Below are 21,274 nucleotides of genomic sequence, written 5' to 3' on the forward strand. Positions count from 1 at the left end.
TATATAAATATATCACCCAACAAAATTAACATGTGTTTTATACAAATATATCACACGACAAAGTTAAGACATGTAGATATATAAATATATCACACGACAAAATTAACACGTGTTTTATATAAATATATCACCCAACAAAATCAACATGTGTTTTATACAAATATATCACACGACAAAGTTAAGACATGTAGATATATAAATATATCACACGACAAAATTAACACGTGTTTTATACAAATATATCACACGAAAATCTTAACACATGTTTATAAATAAATATATCACACGACAAAGTTAACACGTGTTTTATATAAATATATCACATGACAAAGTTAACACGTGTTTTATATAAATATATCACACGACCATGTTAAGACATGTAGATATATAAATATATCACACGACAAAATTAACACGTGTTTTATACAAATATATCACACGACAAAGTTAACACGTGTTGATACATAAATATATCACACGACAAAATTAACATGTGTTTTATATAAATATATCACACGACAAAGTTAACACGTGTTTTATATAAATATAACGCACGACAAAATTAACATGTGTTTTATACAAATATATCACACGACAAAGTTAAGATATGTAGATATATAAATATATCACACGACAAAATTAACACGTGTTTTATATAAATATAACACACGGCAACATTTACACTTGTTTATATAAATACATCACACGCCAACGTTTACATATAATTACATATGTATATAAACATATCTGGAGATACATAACTATACACCCAATACTGACGCTGGAAACAAATTATTACAGCGTAAACATACACAGTGTATACAGAGACATTCTTATATCAACTTTAGTTTATTTGCTTACATGCTTTAAATGTTTTATTCAATATTTCCTTTTTTTATAAACAAAATAATTTATTTAATATTTTATTTGTTCGTTGATTTCAACACTCCTGACATCAGTGACGAGACTAAGAAGGACATTTCATGAGTCTATACTGTACATATTACTAAATTCATATTGAAGGGTGCCATTCACCTGTGACTTATTCCAGTAACCTGTTTACTACATGGATCATGTGTGAAGCATACAGAAAACCACAGATGGTGCAATGCCGCTCTGTATATTTTTATGACACGTGTTCCCAAGATTACATCTTATGGCGATAGTTTTTTTTTACTTATACCACCTGTCTCGGCAGCTACTGCTGTGAAGCGTATTTAGTTCAGGGTTGTAATCCAGACGTCGGGTAATTATCACATACAGAGAAGTTAACTACATATATATCTACCTCTGTCTCGTGCAGGTTAATGAGCTGACAGGATAATCATCACAGGTTGTATATTTTAACATCATATGGTGGCCATGTTTTAAGTCTTGAAAGTCATTGGATTAAATGTTTCGTGTACTCTTTCATAAGAAATATAACTACATGTATGTCAAAGGACAGAAATTCTGCTACTGTACAATGTACCGAAGCATAACTTTTGACATTTTGGTTAAATTTCATTCTATTTTTATTGATATTCTGTCAAGAACTAACTGAATACACATTTCACATTCGAGGTTTTGACAGAGAGCACGCACTTACTCCTATATATAAGGTATTGGTACGAGATCCCTTACCATCGGCCTAATCTTGGGGTTAAAGTTTATGTTTTGTGTTGATTTTTTCACTATTGATATCACAAACACCTACTGTCAATGTTTCCGACAGAAGACATGGCAACAACAACGAGAGGGTCGCCATCTTGGACGTGATTCCAACGCAACTAGTATTTACTGATAGTGCACGATTTTAGGTTGGCTTAGTTGACCTATAGTAGAGGTTTACAAAATAATTAACAATACCAGACTGTATAAAATGAATTATTCACCTTTGTACAAACCACATCTAGGGAAAAAAACAAAAACGGGTTATAGTGTCTTCGTTTTATATTGAAACTCATACTGGTTTAAAAATATGCAATTACGTATGCATTACATGATTAATGGATTCGCATCTGGTACTCTCTAAAAGCAGCCTTGCCTCATTAGAACATCCATCTCAATCCTGTTTACTTGTTTAGAAAAGGAGAGTTATTTGTACATACCTGTTTTGTTAAAGTATGCTTTATATGGGAAGAAATCAAACATTGTTGTTATGATACAAAAATATGTATATTCCATAACGTTCTCCCAGCGGTGGCAGTAATAAACAGGGGCTATGACCATCTATCGTATGGACGTAAACCACAACATCTATACAAACACGTAATGTAGGTTAGACTGTATCATTTCTAGTCATCTATAAACCTAAACATAGAACGCTTTATGGAACTTCAACCCATACTCTGCTTTAAATATCAAGTCGTGGAGACTTTGTAAATGTACGTGTCACGACTATAGAGGCCAGTGGATTATGTAATAACCGATATCTGTAGTATGTCTTATCGTGTCCTGTCTCACTCCCGTCAGATCTGTGTATTATATAGGTCTGTGTCTGATAGTAAACGACCGATATTCCAACTGTAAGTGTATGTATATTATTTGACTAAATCTCACATGTGTGCAATATTGTCTGCATTATGACAATATCAAAATGAGAACAAATACTATCCATGAACATCAAAATGGGAAAAAGAGACATTGAAGACAAACGGAAAGTTTTATAGATAATGTTAAACAGTTCATGTTCGTATAAATTATCTAGTAGCATGACTTTTCACACACGTTGTATTTCTATTTATTTATTTAACATAGAAATCAATCCGAACTTCTCCAGGCTAATATGAAAATAATTAGGTTTATATCGGGGATGTAGCTCAGTGGTAGAGCGTTCGCTTTGCATGTGAAAGGCCCGGGGTTCGATCCCCCGCATCTCCAGATATTTTTATTCTCTCATCAAAGTTTATTTTATGGATGGAATGTGGCATAATGTGGACAAACACGTGAAACAAGACAGATGCAAACATTTGTATGTATTTTCATTCAGCCAGATCACGTTTTATAAGGTTGATACCAGATTCACCCTTACTTCCAAAATGAAGTTGCATTGATAATTTCCGATTAAGAAACAAACTAGTTGTCGTTTTCAATTATCACTTATCAATTATTTATAGCGTCCGTCATACAGGCGATCTTATATATATATATTCACGTTTGCCGAAGGGTTCATTGTTGTTTCTCCAGTTACTAAACATTAATCTTATTGTATTTTATTGTATTTCCAGTACTTCTTATATATACTATGTAATTGTATTTGTATTTTTTGTGTTTTGATAAAGGGGCGGATTGCCTCGAAAATTTAACAAGCCTCATTGTCCACACTGTTTGAATTACTTCTTTGCCCCATATATATATATAAGTAATGAGCTAATATTGAATTTACGAACGTCTTATTGATATCATGTATTAAAATGAACGTTTGGAATACATGTATCTGATTAGTTTTAAATTATATTTACGTCAAACTAAGCTCTGTCAATTGAGAGGATGTTTGACAATTTTTTTTCACTTCGGAAACAAAGTTTTACGCCACGTATTTATAATGCCATAACTGTGCATCGTCGGAGACCCACGGTTGATTGTGATCAGTGTAGCGTAACGTAGTGCAATCAACCATGGGTCTCCGACGATGTAACTGTGTGGACTTTTACTTTTTATGGAAACTATTTTACGCAAATGTCCTCGAATTTTACACGCTCCTATTCGGTTGAAAAGGTCATTATCCCTCAACTACGATGAGATATATGTTTTGACAAAATAATTATCTCAATAAAGAAGAGATAAGACGGACATTTAAATTGTCCAGAATTTTACTGGCACTTACGTACCAATTTACCACTGAGAGGCAACTTCCAGCATCCGGCGTCCGACAGGCCGATTATACACTTGTAAATACTCAGCATTTTTCATAAATGCCAAACATAATTAGACTTGTATAAATAATCTGACCTTTTATATATACAGGCAAGGGTCAAAGGTCGGTCTGGTAGTTACTACAGAGACATTCCAATGGAAATGTGGATAGGTAGTACTCAACTCATTCAAGTAAACATCAGTCGACATTACAAGATGTTCAACAACTGCACGACTCTGATGTGATTTCTAAACAGACATGTGGACTAACTACCTGCCGTGTCACTATATGAAGTTAAAATAACAAAACCAACTGGTGTTAAAAACCATAATTCCTGTTTTTAACGTAACAAAATGTGACTTAATCAAGCGTGGAATTTAATATGACAAACCCGTTGTTTTCGGCCTAGCAGTAAAGTGCAATATGCAAATCAGAATAAGATGATTAAGACTGTAATGACGTCAGTCAGACTAAAACGAAATAATTGTTTATAATATATCGGTTGGCTGATTTACGCAAATGACGCTTGATGTCTGAATTCCAGAACGATATATTTATATACCACACGATTGTGTATATCTCCAACAAGTCACACAGATGCTGAATGTGTACTGAGCTCGTGTAAGGGTCCGGGTGACATCTATGGCAGTGATAGACACTATGTAACATATATACATGTGGAAGGCTTCCGAGATGAACACGTGACAAATTTATAGAAAGATGCAGAAAAAGTCATCCATGCATAATATATCAACTACATATCAATCAGGAACGTCAATTAAACGTTAAGTTAATGTTCAAATGTATCAACATTAAATTAATTAACATGAATTGTAGTTAATGTTCAAATGTATCAACATTGAATTGATCAACATGAACTGTAGTTAATGTTCAAATGTATCAACATTTAATTGATTAACATGAACTGTAGTTAATGTTCAAATGTATCAACATTTAATTAATTAACATGAATTGTAGTTAATGTTCAAATGTATCAACATTTAATTAATTAACATGAATTGTAGTTAATGTTCAAATGTATCAACATTTAACTAATCAACATGAACTGTAGTTAATGTTCAAATGTATCAACATTTAATTAATCAACATGAACTGTAGTTAATGTTCAAATGTATCAGCATTAAATTAATCAACACGGACATAGTTTGTCAAATAAGTACATTGTCAATACGTTATACACTTATGTGGTTAATATGTTAGCTAGGCCTGGCTGTTGATAGAACGTTAAACAAAAACAAACCAAACCAAATGTTAGCTAGTTAACTCATGTACCGGAATCTGCCGAGGTTAATGAATGGTAGTAAACTAAAACTTCATATCAACACCCAAACTATATGTTTAACTATACGTTAACTAACTACATTCGATATCAATACGATAACTACGTTGCCTATATTAACTTCCAGACCAATAATTATTCATTACTACATTCAATGCTAATAACTAAAACTACATGTTAAGTTGATGTACATAAAAAATATGTATAAAAATTCATTTTATTTTCTTAACATTAAAGAGGACATTACGTCTTCTTACAAATAGCAACAAAATAAGATGTAACACTAGGTTTATTCATGAAATCAACATTATATGTTGAACAATACAGAAAATATAATAGGTGCCGATAGCATCTTAGAGAATGTGCATGTATGATAACGGTGTCTTGTACGTGCGCTTCTCAGCATACTAACAAGACACCCCGATAATGTTTGTTAATAAAACTCAATAAGTATTATCATCAAATGAACTCGTTATTCCTACAGCAATTGAGCAGCTGTTTGTTTATACAAAACACGTGTTGTCTGAGTATAGGAATGACAAGACGTGGTAAAACTAGGAGATGAATTACTCGAGAAAAGGGCGTGGGGCTATAGACGACATCCGAGAGATAAAGTCTCGTGTGGCGCACGTGAGCAAATGAACATTGTATATCACTATATGTTGATGATTTAGCCCACCCGGGAGGACACCATGGAATGGCATAAGATGTAATTAATAAAAAAGGAAGACTACTTTTCTGTGCTGTTTGGTATCTAAGGTAAAATATTAACAAATGTAGATCTAGCCATATCAGAACTAGTCATCGCTAAAGTCTAAGTATTGATTTTTTCTGTAAGGAATGACTTTACTTATGCTTAAATAAAAAGAAATGCATTTGATTGGTGGCCATTTCGAATATTTCTGTAAAGCATTCATGATTCAACAAAAAGTTTCATTTTGTCGCACTGGACAATAACTGCATCAAGCAGAAATAAGGAGAAAACAAGGAAGCAAGGAAAGGAGGAAACAGAATGAATGTATACCGATACCGACAAAACGTCCGACAAACCCAGACGTTCCTGAAGCTGCAGCACCAGGCACAAAGAGGGATAGCCGGCTAATACACCACAAGGCGCTCCAGAAGAATATGCGCCTCCTTGACGTGCCATCGCTAATATAGTTCATTTTCCTGCTGCACCTCAAAGCACTACAGACGATGATATGTTCTCTGACCAAACATGAAGAAAAGTTCCTATGATGTTTTAAATCGTGATCGACATCGAAATTATTAACTTTGTAAAAACTTTTGGCAACAACCGGAATTATTGTGAAAGAAGACTTAATCGCCTTTCATTGACAATGTTCTCCTCCAAATAGGAAATGTTACAAATTACATCTAGAAATTTACAATGTGTTGCAGATAAAGATACTCACACGACATCAATATTTGGCAATAAATTAATGAAAATAAGTCTCAGGGATCCAAGAAGAGGGATTGCATGATTACATGATATTGGATGTTCATAACGATAGCTAAATACAGCTACACAGGACGTGTAAAGATAAGCTAAATACAGTTACACAGGACGTGTAAAGATAGGATATGCAAGCTTCAGGACAAACCATGTTATCTATATAAATGATTGATATATTTAGCCAGTTATTTTCGTTAATTAAACGTAGGAAACACGAGGCGATCTTCGTTTTTAAACATGTCTTTAATGACAGCAGGTGAAATACCGAGGACTGTTAATTGCCTTCCAAAGCAGCATCTATACACACTCTATTTCAGACGTAATATAGCTATTCGCAGATGATGGCTAATCGTGGATGCATTTATGTGTTTTGGTGCCTGTCATCATACAGATATGCATTGCTGTTACCCAATTTCTGACAAAAAATGTATTACAGGAAGATGTAACTGATTCTTTAAATTATGTTGGTGTCCATTTGACGGTTGTCGGTATGTGACATGTTTAGGTTACGTGGTAATGCAACCAAAGAGAACAATTTGGTTCTCATGAGAAAAAAACCCCAACATATTTATGTTCTGGGTGTTTGGAAATAAAGTTTCACTAACTGAGAATGTTTTAAGTAATAATCAACAATATACGCGTGCTTGTGTTTACATTATCCTGTAGTACTGTAGTTGTTTATTAGAGCCGTAAACGTGTTGTGTTGTATCAATTTGAGATTACATTGTGTACCTGGGTCTTGTAACACTTAAGATTACGTGTTATGTACGTGCGTCTAGAAGCTGTTGAAACAGTACCGTCCGCATTCCTCACTCGAGGAGGCACGCGGACTACGAAGATACCAGACAAACAGGCCTACTATATATCAGGCACTGGTATGTTTCTGGGTTAATTAATAACGTAATCAGCATTGTCACTCATCTCCTCCACTATCTGTTTTAGTACGTCCCTCGTACAATCAAATTAATGAATCTTTAAAGGCATTTATATTACAAAGATATCATTAAATATAAACATTAGTATCTGGTAGAGGCGTTCCAAAGTAGTCAACGTAACGTGCAAGTGTCAATAATAAACATATCATTTCAAACAATTAGAATACAATGGCAAAAACGTATCTTTCCCTAGCAATGATGGACAGATGTCGGATAGCACATCTGTCGGGTTGTTCTTAGGATGTATGTTTTAGGCTGAATCAGCTATTTTCCTCTATATACATTAATCACGCGACAAATGCAAAAGGAGCTAGGAGAATGGTGAAAGCAGAACATAGTTATCCAAATTACATCATCGTAATACATATTGTATTCTCCGCTTACACTAAACCTGCGTTGTCTTTCTTTTTGGTGGATAGGCATTTGATCACTGATGAGCCAAATGTTCCTGCTCATCGAAACTCTGTCACACTTTTTAAAGAGGATATATGTGTTTTTTACACATTCTGCCCAATGGATAATTGTATACCTCGTATTCTACAACTATTGAATTTTTGGTCTGTATAGTATCAAAGAAAATGTCGAAGACATTATCGAAAACATAATTGTCTATTCTGAATGAAAAGAAAATCCGAATATATATAATGCGTGCACTGTTAACCATCGATATAAATTATTTATATCGATGGTTAACAGTGCACACATTATATTATTATCATTTAATAATAAGATAATTACGTTAATGGCTCTAACTAACCACCATGAAATGATGTGTATTTTAGAGGCACGTCTAATCATCTATCTGTAAAGGTCATACAAAACACATTACTGCACATGTATACACATTACGGTCAACAATTTTAACGACCACAGGAAAAGCCCTATGGCATGTAAATCGCTTGTAATTACTTCCGGTTTAGAGTAAAATAGTAATGGCTTCCGGTATAAAATTGAACGTTCATAAATTGATGTCAACAAACACTACAATATTTCGGTCACCCGACTTGAATTGTTGTGAATACTCGGTAGTTGATGTGTGTATGATTGAATGCATTGTATAGATGAACTAAAGAGATTTCTGAACTCTTTTTTGTTGCAAACAGAGATAACTAATTTACTTTCAATTGTACAGACTCAATAAACCAACAACAGCAGAACCTATATTACAAGTGAGCGTATTTCAAACAAAAACTGTTTTATATTTCTTCATAACGAGTAAATGGGGACCTAATCGTTGGCCGGACGTGAAACCTCAGACATGGTTTTGGTTTGGGTTGGTTCTGTATTATTTAACGTCATATCAACAGCTTAGGTCATTTAAGGACATCGGACATAGAAACAATCATAACTGACATAAAATTAATATGACAGAAATTACATATGGTTACCGATTGGTTTTGTCACTTGACGGAAATGGTAACTATCTTGATCCACTTAGTGATCACACTGGAAAATAGACGGAAATTATTATGACGTAATCACTGTGAACTGAGAAGTATACTGTTTGCTATGAATGACTGTCATCGATGATCATCAGCTTTAACGTTATGCTTTAACACGCTTTTTTTAACTTTGAAGTGTTAAAAATGGTATGGTTAGAGATAAAACCATAGCATTTACATCATCATGTTGTAGTGTCGTATCTAATTACAATAATATATGTATATTAAAGATTGGACAATGGCCAGAGAAAAGTCGTAATCATGGACTTGGATGAATATAAAAGTTGTATTCGAAATTGAAGTTATCCAAAACGTTTAGATAAATTTACATATATGGAACTAAAATAATTCATGATACAAAACATTTCTCGTGCATTGTACTGTAATGTACGGTTTTAAACCCAGAAGTTATTATCTACTCAAGTGAACTTAGAAGTAGAAAAAAACACTTCATCATAATGAGTCGGTAAACTGGTAATAACCTTACTTTGAAGTTATTTCCTGTAGCGCCTCTGTCGTGTCCTTTAATGTAACCCGACGTCACGAATACTTCGCACGTATCTAGGGATAGAAAAAAACATAGCAGTGAAAAAATGCTAATAGTGGATCAATGGAATACTCTCTATAAACAGGATATCATATAGTAAGGCACTTATTGAACTCTTTTTACCAAGCTAATTCGTTTTATTCATTATGATTGAATTTACCTCATTTTCATATAACATGTTTCAGAAGTAGACAATTGTTGATATATATTAATGTGAAACTTAAGACTAACACTTATGCAATTACATACATCAACAACTGTGTGATCTGTTCGTCCCCTAGGGAGTCGCTAGTCTGAGGTAGGCGTGGCTAATAGTCACATAACGGGATAGGGCTTTGAAGTGGTCCCTTTGAGCCGGGTTCACGTCCATGGTCTCAGCATTGCCTACGAGTAGCACACACGAATCAGCATCCATTTCTACAATCCCTACAGGCAGTCTTAATACATTTCAATATATTTAGTCTTTCCATTCTTCTTAAACCAATTCATATGTTAATATTTTTGACTCCACTAACCAACATTATTCGAGTTATCTGGATCTATAATACTCTCTGTCCTATAAAACAGACGTTGTTTGGCTAGTTAGTTTGTTTTTCCTTTCAGCATATTTAGGCCGCCAGAATGAGTCCAAATTATGGCCCATTTCAAAGTGTCAGTTTAAGTGGCATTTCACGATATGTAAACGTATCTCCTTCAGTGATGATGGTATAGCAGTGAAATGCGGCAATGGCAAATCGGTCAATACAGAAAAAATGGAAATATTCATTACAAGTAAGAAAAACAAAACGACCCAGAAAGTGTTGTCATGGAAACGCCCTGTATAGAACAATTTGCATTTAGACCGCCACCGATTACGTTTGGATTAGATAGTCGTGTAATTGAAATAGTTAGTTAATCGTATTTACGGATGAGATAGTCGTGTGATTATAATAGTTTGTTAATCGTATTTACGGATGAGATAGTCGTGTGATTATAATAGTTTGTTAATGGTATTTACGGATGCGTAGGGTTACTCGTTAATTCCTATCATACTTTTATGATGATTGATAATAATACGTGCTTGATAAAACTTTACAAATTATCCAAGACGTGCGCACAAAAAAAATTCATCGCGTTTTTTCCCATACTGGGGCACGTAGTCATTACAGCCACGTGACCCCTAGGCGAAGGAGAAATAATACACTTTTAAAGTGCGTTTGGAGCATTGCAAAAAAGGGGTTTGCACTTCAAAGTGTGACCTTTTACTCCCGGCATAATGCAGCCTGCATCATTTTATTACTTCAAAGAGAGAAATAACATGAGGAATAATTGCAGTCTCGAAACACTGACAGGGTGTTGTAGTTTATGGATAAAATGATTTTAACATTTTGTATATATCCTTAGTATGTATTCCGAGCTGACATACACGTATCAAGTAATAAATAGTGAATGAACCGTGTAAGGATCAGCTAGACAGGGGCGCTTTCCATTATGGTGCCTGGGTCACAGGTACTTGGGGTAAGAAATTACATTTGTATATATATACTATATAGCCTCGCATTACTATATAAAATAGAAAAGGTGCCTAGCTTCTAGATATGACTACCGCTACCGCCTGAAGATATCGCGATTTTTTTTATATACCAGGAACACTCACCTTCAAAACGGCCTATATATCCCAACTCATGGATAAAAATCCTAATCGTGTAACACTATTTCGACGCCTCGTTCCATCTGATTACCGGTTAAGCGGCGTTTAAATTAGCAAAATCATATTTCCCTCCATTTTGTAAAGTTGAACCAACGGAAGTAAATGTTCAGCGACACTAGCGGATTGTCATAATGACATACCAAGGGCGGTAACTCCAGCGAGGCCTTCCGAGTGACAACAAGGTTAACGAAAAGGTAAGAGAATATCGATAAAGTACGGGACAATCAAAACAAAACAAAACATGGACGAATATCAAAGGGAAGCCTTTAATCTAGCCACTTCTGGCCATAATTTAGTGATTACTGGCCAGGCAGGCTGCGGCAAAACATACATAGTAAAAAACATAGTGAAACAGTTAAACAGCGACGGAAAATGTGTTTCTGTTGTGGCTTCAACAGGAATAGCTGCCACACATTACAGGTATACTATGCATAGGCATGATAGGGATTCTTAATCAAATCTTACGTCCATAGCAGAGACCTATATTAATTATTTAGTATATAAGTCTCTGGTCCATAGTATACAAACTCTTCACATATAAAATTTAGTATATTTTGATAATTTCTATGTGTGAATGCATATTAATATATTTATCGAAACAAAACAAAAAACAATCAGATACTTTTGATTGCATTTCTTTAAATATTTTTACATTTATCACATTAAGTCATCAAATCTGTTAATTTTTAATTAGACATGATTGCCATGTTTTATTTTACTAACCTTCAACTTTTAATTGATGTCTGTATAACTTAATTCTTAATTGTTGCATGCATGTCGGTGTATGTTTTAATTATATAATTTGTATAGAAAGAGCTCTACTGAGATAGTCACATTGTATAGTGTTATCTTGTTTACGTACAACATGTACATAACACGAAATATACTTCTGGTATCTTTTATTTGTAGCGATGTCGGGGGCAAAACTCTGCACACGTGGGCAGGCATTGAGGATGGCAGACATCTCAATGAAGAAATCACTCATCTTGTCAAAACCGATGAACGGTTTGAAAAAATAAAAGGCAACATTGAAAAGGTTGATGTTCTTATAATTGACGAGGTGTCAATGATCAGTGCAAAAGTCCTTCATCAAGTGCAGGTGCTGTGTAAAGAAGTAAGGAATTCAAGTTTTATATTCGGAAACATTCAAGTAATTTTAGTTGGAGACTTTTATCAACTACCACCCATCTCAAATCAACTGAATGGAGATAACGGGAAATATTGTTTTACACTACCTTGGTTTGACGACTATTTCCAGCATAAGATCTGTTTACCTTTAATACACCGTCAAACTGATGTTAGTTTGATCAAATGTATAAACGAGCTGGAAACAGGGGAGGTTTCGGATGAAAGTGTGGGTTTTATAAATTCATTGAATAGGCCAATTGAAAATGAGGAAGCAGCAACACAGTTATTTGCCAAGAACCTGGATGTTGATATCTTCAATTACAAGAAACTAAACACTCTAGAAGGAAAACTTAAAGTGTACAAGTCTAAAGATGAAGGTTCTCACCACTATCTGAATAAGTTTTTAGCACCAAAAAACTTAGCACTCAAGGTCGGGTGTCCTGTTATGCTTGTCAAAAATTTAAGTGATAAACTAGTAAACGGTCTTCGGGGAGTCGTAACAGCACTGGACACATATTCTGTAGATGTAAAATTTATATTACATGACAAAGACATTACATCAAATATCAAAACTACTAAATTTACAACATTTGACCTTGTCGACAAAACTATTTTAGCTAAACGCGTTCAATTGCCACTGAAGGTGGCCTACGCTATCACAGTTCACAAATCTCAAGGAATGAGTTTACATAATGTGGTTGTTAATTGTGAAAACTGTTATCAAGCTGGTCAAGTTGGTGTTGCTGTCGGCCGGGCTGTTTCAATAACAGGACTCAGAGTTTTGAATTTCAAGAAGTCTCTATGTAAAAGCCATTCTATACAGGTAAAGGGTTTTTATAAAAACATTAACCTTGGACATGTGGATGCCAATTTGACATGTTGTAGAAAGGAGCAGTTGTCGGAGTCAAATGAAGAATATGATGATACCTGTGGTGATCCTCCTGTAGTCAACCCAGATATTGATTCTGACTATGAATTTTTTTATTTTTGTTTTAATGAAAACGAAGATGCCTTTATAGAACAAGTGCAGACTGTGAGATCAAAAGAGGCCTTAAGCAATGTTATGAAGGAGTTCATTGATACACCAATGGAGACAATCATGTTATCATTTGAAGAAGATATCAGACACAATTATCAGAGTTTTGATAACTGGTTCAAAAACCAGTATTCAGTAATTGAGGATATTGGATTGAATTGTTATCCAGAAGATGTTCACAAGTTCTCTCAAAAACACAGAAATGATTTTTTTCAAAACATTTAACATGTATCTCAACAGAATATGAAAATGGTACTTCAGCAGTTTTGAAGTTTAACCAAAGAGATGTAAATGGACCAGAATTTCAAGTGTTAACATCCATTTTATTTTACCTTGAGAAACAGTTTTTCAATACATTGTCGGAGCATCTGAATCTTGAACCTGTGACTGCAATCAGAACACCAGTCTCCACATCTCCAGATCTTGACTCATCTGCAAGAGGGAAATTGAGATATATTAGTGGATATGTCCTAGCTAAATTGAAATACAAACTTTCAACGAAGATGAGAAATGTTCTGGGAGCCCATGGAAAGGAGGCGGAAGTTGATTCTTTGCAAGACCAAATGCATACAATAAATTCTTTGTGTTCATCATATGATGCATTACAAGATTCAATAACAGATCAGGACAGTTTACTGGAAACAAAAAGAATACAAAATGAACGGGAAAGGACAATACTTTCAGATTTTTCACTGGATTAGACTCACTTTGTCGTGGAAAGGTTACTCACAAAAACCTCAGTGAATCTGGAAAAGATTTATTTGGTAACATAAAGGAAGAACTGTGTAAGGACTCAGAATTGTTTCAAACCTGCGTTAAGTATTTGACAGCATCCAAGGTGATGGATCAAAGTCCTTCCATTTATCGAAATATCATACGGTGTATGCATGTATGTATGTATATGCGAAATCAATGTGCGAGATGCAATCAAGTGAGTGACGTAATAATTAAACATGTATATATGGTGAGTGAAATTATTTAGGAAGTAATGAATGCAGGGCAGTGGGTACATATGTAATGTATTATGTAACGACGGTGTGCATGTATGTGTGTATGAATGTGTGTAATACATTGAAAGAAAATAAAGGAATGAAATGTGTCAATGAATGTAAGGTGATGAATGAAAGCCCTCTTGTATGAGGATATATTTGTCAGGATACTGAATCCAGGGCCTCAACCCTGGCAGCAGTCCAAATTGTTAAATGTTCTGGGGCATTAAAATGTCTTGTACCTTAAAAAAAAAAGTCCTTCCATTGGGGCGTCCAATGATGTTGCTGACATACTGTTCACAATGGTAATTACCTGTGAAAATTACATAGAACTATTTCATTCAACAGTAACATTATTTTTGAATTTTTGAGCAAGTTCAGAAGGGACTGACCTTTTTGAAAAAAAAACAAAATGTCAAGCTTTAAGGAAAAGGGTAATGAAAAGATCAAAGTTCGGTTCAAAGTGTTTCTCTATAAAATCTTTTATTGAGGACAAGTCAGATGGAAAAGAAGTATCCTTCTTGAAATTAAAATCTGAGCTGTTACAAAACCAAAAGTTTTTGGTTGAGAGCTCTTTCACGAAACAGGACATCCTTTTATTGTGCAAGACATATACCAGCAATATAACTGTGTCAGTTCATAAAAGGAAGGAGGAAATTAACAGGATACTTGTAAGAGAAATACTACAAAGGGATTCGCATACCAGTCATGGTCAAATTAAAGATGCTGGTACTAGTGCAGCTCCGGATATCTACACGGACTCGGATGTGTTAGCTGGACCCAGTGGAATACAGCATACCTTCACGTCTGTTAGTGCTGATGTTGCTTTGGCGCCAGAGGCTGTGAAAAAAACACGCAAGAGAAAATTAGTTGGGAAGGGTAAAGGAAAAGGTAAAGGAAAGCGCAGGGCATGTATTGAGTCGTCTGAATCGGAATCATCACATGGTAAATGTGGAATTTGTAATGGTGCATACGTTGAAGATGAACAGTGGATTTGCTGTGATTTGTGCTCCTTATGGTTTCACCGAAATTGTGTGCAACTAGATGATGAGGAGGAATGGTCCCGCTTAACTGAAGACGGAGAACCCTTTACATGTCCAATGTGTCAGTAAATTACAAGTACATGCTTATTTAAAGAAATGATTTGGCTTATAACGAGGCATGGGCATATTCCTGACATAAGGGATATCATACTTTTCTCTTTGACAGTAATTGTTTTGTCTTCTCTGACTCACTTTTCCCATCTGATGAACCATTGTAAAGCATTATAGTTTCCCTGCAATCTGTTATCACTTGGATCTGTTATTGGCCGAGAATCTCTGAAATTTTGTATCAACACACTTGTATTTTTCAGCAAGTCAATAGTGGCATCCAGTTTCACTCCATCCTCACCAAGACTGACTTTGAACTGCTCCATCAAATGTAACATCTCACCATTGAGAACATCTTCAGCTAGATGATTCCGCATTTTGCCTTCTGATGTGATATATAGATGATCCTGAGTAAGTTTGTGATGGATGGGAAAGGGATGAGTAGAGATGTCCCACAAGTAGGCTTTAATAAAATGATCCCACTGGATGAAATTTCCCTCCAATCTCAGATGCCTCTTGCATGCACTGGTATTGCCGCTTTTAGAAATATTATTTCTAAATTTCTTTATGACATGTGAGAAATCCATGATAAAGAATAACCTCGGGTTGTCTCTGCAATATGTATTTTTAAAAGAACATGTGGTTGGATTCACTGTGTCAAAATTTGGCGGCAGAAGATTTAGAAGATCCCTGTTACTCTGGGCCCCATCTGTGCTAATGTACTGTATTTTGAATCCAAACAGGGACAACATGTTAACAGCTTTCCAAAGCAACAGGTATAATTCATGGCCGGAAGCAGTTGTAGAGGGAACGTGAGCAAAAGGAAACCTGAATCCTGTATATCCCAGAAACACTAGCTGGAGAACATGAGAGGCAAGGACACGCTCTTTCGAGTTAGATTTTAGCTGATCAAATACAATACTCTCAGGTGTACATTCACTAAAACCAATCAGTTGCACCTCCCCATTTTTCATTTTGAATTGTAAGTCTGGCTGTATAGCCATTTCATCAAACAACAGGCCTCCTTCCAAACCTTCAGGGGGAATGTTTTTTAATTGAGCCTCGTGAGCCATCCAGTGCATAATTTATTTATTTATTCCAGCGTCTTGTGAAACTTGATTCTTGTACTTCTGTAAAAGTTTTTCAGAAGGTAAAATCATAAATTACTGTTTCGCAGATCAGTGTAGCCTCTCGGACTTCGGCACCACAATGTCAAACAGCATCTAATAATATCCTTACCCCACCTACGGCCAAACGGATGTCTTTCTATTGCCATTTTTTCGGGACGTAAGAACACTTTTCATATTGACACTACATTCTGGAAAAAATTGTTTAAAAATTGTTGACATATATGGATTGAATAGATTTTTTTTAATTTTCATTGCGCTATGAATACCAGTAGCTAGCTACATATCCCGAGGCGCGCGGTAACGCGCCTCGGAGGATATGTAGCTAGCTACTGGTATTCATAGCCTCAATGAAAATTTAAAAAATCTATTCAATTCATATATTTACATAACCTTGATTTAAAAAATTTATATTGAGAAAACGAGAAATTTTATTAAAAAGAAAAATGTATACGACGAAACGCCAAATTATTAGAACAGCCGGGAGATCCAGCCTATGCACCATCGTTTACCGTGTCCTTCCGCTCCGCAGTTTGCAGTAGTTTGTTTATTTATTTTTTGCTTGTTATTTAAAACAAAGAGACATGAAATAACATCGAATACAATAATTTATGTTAAATTAGATTTAATTTATGTAAATAGATTACAAAGAAAACATAATTTACGGAAATGAAACGAGGACTATTTTTCAAGCGTATTGATAATTTTCTGATGCTATGTGTGGAAAATCAGCACGAGACACAATGTTTTCATACGGTTTTCATAGTGTATTCATGGTAATATGTTTGTTGTTTTCACTTGGTATGTTCATATCAGCAAACCACATTAGGAATGTAAATATATCATTATGGTCACTTTCACATAGAATAATATCATCATTCATGTCACTTTGAACATTTTTCACTTCATTATTATTGACTGATTTGTCCACAAATTGGGTTGTGACATTTTCCTTGTTTTCATTTGTTGTGTCACAGTGATATGATAATTTACTTACAATTTTTACATGTTGTTGATGCATTATTTGAACTATTGAAAGGCAGTACATTAACACATGCCTTGGCTCTGTATCGAATATTTTAAGCATTTTCATCGCCAACTCTTGAGACATTTTCTTTAAAAAAAACCTGTATCCAATTGGGATTCCCCAATGGTATGCATATCATTGCAATATTTGAGTTGTCGCACTGTATTAAATACACATTCGGTGTCAGTAAAATTGTCATTTATTCCCAAACTTTCCAGATTTACAACATTTCCTTGCACAGAAAGAGACCATTTGTGATTCGAGTTCAAAACAAGTTCTGACAATACTTTGTTTCCATTGATCACATTACCTGTGAAATGACCAGCTACAGTTTTTAAAGGTGAAGTGGAGATGACAAAAAAATCAGATGGTATTGAGTTGATTGGGAATTTAAACGGTTCAGATGTAGGCCTAATGTCTGTCTCTGCTTTCCATGAAAGTCCATAATACCTTTGTGTAGTTTTTGTCCAATCAGTCCTGCTACGACCAGCTTTCACTTTAGTTCCAGGAAAAAGTTGTTTGATATGATTACCTAACGTTGCACTAGTGATAGGTGATCCACATTTTGCTTTGATTTCAGCTAAATCAATATAATTATTGTCATTACATTTACACACATTTTCCATGAGCCATGTCACCTTATAACTTCTGTCAGACGATGTCATAATTAAGTTTACTTTTTTTTCTAGATGAAACGTATTTGACGTTTCCCACAAGATCTTTAAATATTCCGCCAAATAAATACCCGATATTCTCTTACCTTTTCGTTAACCTTGTTGTCACTCGGAAGGCCTCGCTGGAGTTACCGCCCTTGGTATGTCATTATGACAATCCGCTAGTGTCGCTGAACAGTTACTTCCGTTGGTTCAACTTTACAAAATGGAGGGCAATATGATGTAAATTTCTGTTACTAGCATTGTTTGTCTGACGTAATTCCCACAAAGTAGTTAATACGTGGAGGTAAGGGGTATATATATGTATTACCCATCAGTCATGCTCAATAAATACCAACTTATGCAGCGGTTGGTTAAAAAGCATTTCCGTTCTATAACGCATAGTTCTATAACTCAACACTCGAGCCAATACATTCTCCATGGAGTGCTGTGATCTTTTGAAGAATTGTATTTATCAAAAGAAACCATATAGAATGCATCTTCGTCTTATGTATAATTAATATAATTGTTTAAATTATTAACAAGTACTAACTATGAAATGAATGAGTTCAAATTAAGCATCATACTCGAGTCACATAAGAACTCTTCCAATTACAATAGAACGAATATCGTATTTGTAATAAATACAGCCACATTTTACAGACGTGCATGTCTGAACACCGAGTATAGGAATAAGCTGTGTTAAGTTACTAGTAATTTGGCGAGGACAGTCGAGGACAGTCGAGGAAGAAGTAATCTCTTATGAAGTTTGGCAAAAATGAAGTTAGTTTTCTCCGTCGCTTCCTAAGAAAGGCGAACAGCATTATACATACGACTAGGGCCCATGGAAAAACACCAACGATATAATCGAGAGAGTTTCTGACCGACAACATCTTTATCGAATTTGGTGACAAGATCTTCCAACAAACTATTGACATACCCATAGGAACAAACTGCCCTTCTGTTGGCCGGCCTTCTTATGTTTACATAAGAGACGGATTATATTGAACAGCTTATCAGATCAGGTATCAGAGACCTTTCATATTCCTCCAATTTCATGTACCTTTCAACGGTCTCTATACAAATCTATATTTGTTGTGGATATTTTTTTATTATGTCGGTATTCTTTGTTGTTTTTCAACACTTTCTGCTCCTGATGAGTCCTAGAATGACGGGAAAGCTGTATGATGTCCCAAACATCACTGACGAAACCTAGTAGGACGAAACAGTTGTATAGTGTCCCTAGCATCACTGACGAGTCAAAGAAGGACAAAACAGCTGTATGATGTCCCTAGCATCACTGATGAGTCCTATAAGGACAAAACAGCTGTATGATGTTCCGAGCATCACTGACGAGTCCTATGAGGACAAAAAAGCTGTATGATGTTACTAGCATCACTGACGAGTCCTAGAAGGACAAAACAGATGTATGATGTTACTAGCATCACTGACGAGTCATAGAAGAACGAAACAGCTGTATGATGTTCCTAGCATCACTGACGAGTCACAAAAGGACAAAACAGACAGCTGTATGATGTTGCTATCATCACTGATGAGTCCTAGAAGGATGAAACAGCTGTATGTTGCAGTTGTATTTATTGTTTCCTCTAACTCTCAAAACGGTACTGATATCGTATGTGTCGTTTGTACCTTTCTTTGCAACAAGACAGCGAGATGAATAGGAAGAAAACACACTACAACCATGGATATGCATGATAGTTGTTATAAATCAACATTGATAAAGCACATGCAATATCGTGCACGGATCTGTATCTAGGTAAATGTTTCCTCCCCCGCGAAACATGCAGTGCTTATTACTTACTTATCATAAGATATCGGCAATTTTGTACAGGCGTTTGGAATAACCTACGCTGAGACATGAATATCTTATTAATATTATAGTCACTGATATGGATTTCTCGGTTGTTACAACCTGCCACAAAACACGGCGTGTTCAACTCAATTCGGAAATGTAGGGTGTTAATTTTTAACGCCCACTTAAAAGTTGATTTATCTGTATTTAACCGTCTCTAACATTGCAATAATAAGCAGAACATTCTAACTCACAAAGGATAAGACATGGGTAAAAGGTTAACACAATATATATGTGTATGTAGACCGATGGTAGAGTACACGGAATATAGACCGCATGTTACAGAAGGTTAAGCGTCTTCTGCTAAAATGGTTTGGTTTGTTTGGTTTGTTTTTGTTTAACGTCCTATTAACAGCCAGGGTCATTTAAGGACGTGCCAGCTTTTGGAGGTGGAGGAAATCCGGAGTACCCGGAGAAAAACCACCGGCCTACGGTCAGTACCTGGCAACTGCCCCACGTAGGTTTTGAACTCGCAACCCAGAGGTGTGGAGGGCTAGTGTTAAACTGTCGGGACACCTTAACCACTCGGCCACCGCGGCCCCCTGCTAAAATGGATTATATTATATACAATGTATGTAAATAGAACACTTAAAGGGGCATTCCTTCGTTCGAATGCCAGATGTGTGTTGTACAGTAATTTCTAAGATTTATAAATAAAAACTGTGATGGAATGAATATCCTATTTGAACAGAAAACCCGCAAAACTCTGCCGCTCTGCATCCGCACTGGAATATTCAGCCACGCCTCCTACGCTTCATTTTAAATATCATGTGACACCGACTCGGTTCGCCAAAAATCACATCACTTCGGTAAAAATCCCATGGATCGAGTACAGCTTATCGTACCGTTTTTGTTGTGATGATTTCATGTCAATTCATTGGTTGGTTTGGAAAATGCCCTATGAATCATTTAGATTTCTCGTATCTCATTGATTCTAGCACACTACTACGGATTTACGCCTTAAGAAAAATCTTTGAATTAAAAGGTGATCAATTTTGGTACTACAAGTTTTTATTCTTGTTTTACTGAAATTACCATTACCTGACTATGTTCGCATTCTACTCTGTCACATTATTTAGATATCGTGCAGTGTGATAGTCGCTTCTTCGGTCATATTTAGTACTATTTGTCTCGTTAACACG

General features: G+C 35.3%; 1 protein-coding gene, 1 long non-coding RNA gene and 1 other non-coding gene across 3 annotated transcripts; 2 read left to right on the forward strand and 1 right to left on the reverse strand.

Moving 5' to 3' along the window:
- Positions 1-2,790: 2,790 nt before the first annotated feature.
- Positions 2,791-2,862, forward strand: Trnaa-ugc. The gene has a single exon. It is a non-coding gene; the product is annotated as a tRNA-Ala (tRNA).
- Positions 2,863-12,073: 9,211 nt separating this feature from the next.
- On the forward strand, positions 12,074-13,597 carry LOC117338474 (ATP-dependent DNA helicase PIF1-like). The gene has a single exon (XM_033899828.1). It carries the CDS (start codon positions 12,074-12,076, stop codon positions 13,595-13,597), a length of 1,524 nt encoding a protein of 507 aa, XP_033755719.1.
- Positions 13,598-13,667: 70 nt separating this feature from the next.
- Positions 13,668-15,318, reverse strand: LOC117337082. The gene is made up of 3 exons (XR_004534750.1): positions 15,065-15,318; positions 14,604-14,674; positions 13,668-13,804 (listed from the first exon to the last, which is right to left on the reverse strand). It is a non-coding gene; the product is annotated as an uncharacterized LOC117337082 (long non-coding RNA).
- Between the last annotated feature and the right edge of the window lie 5,956 nt (positions 15,319-21,274).

The sequence above is a fragment of the Pecten maximus genome, chromosome 11, assembly GCF_902652985.1.
Source record: "Pecten maximus chromosome 11, xPecMax1.1, whole genome shotgun sequence".
In the NCBI taxonomy this organism is placed as follows: domain Eukaryota; kingdom Metazoa; phylum Mollusca; class Bivalvia; order Pectinida; family Pectinidae; genus Pecten; species Pecten maximus.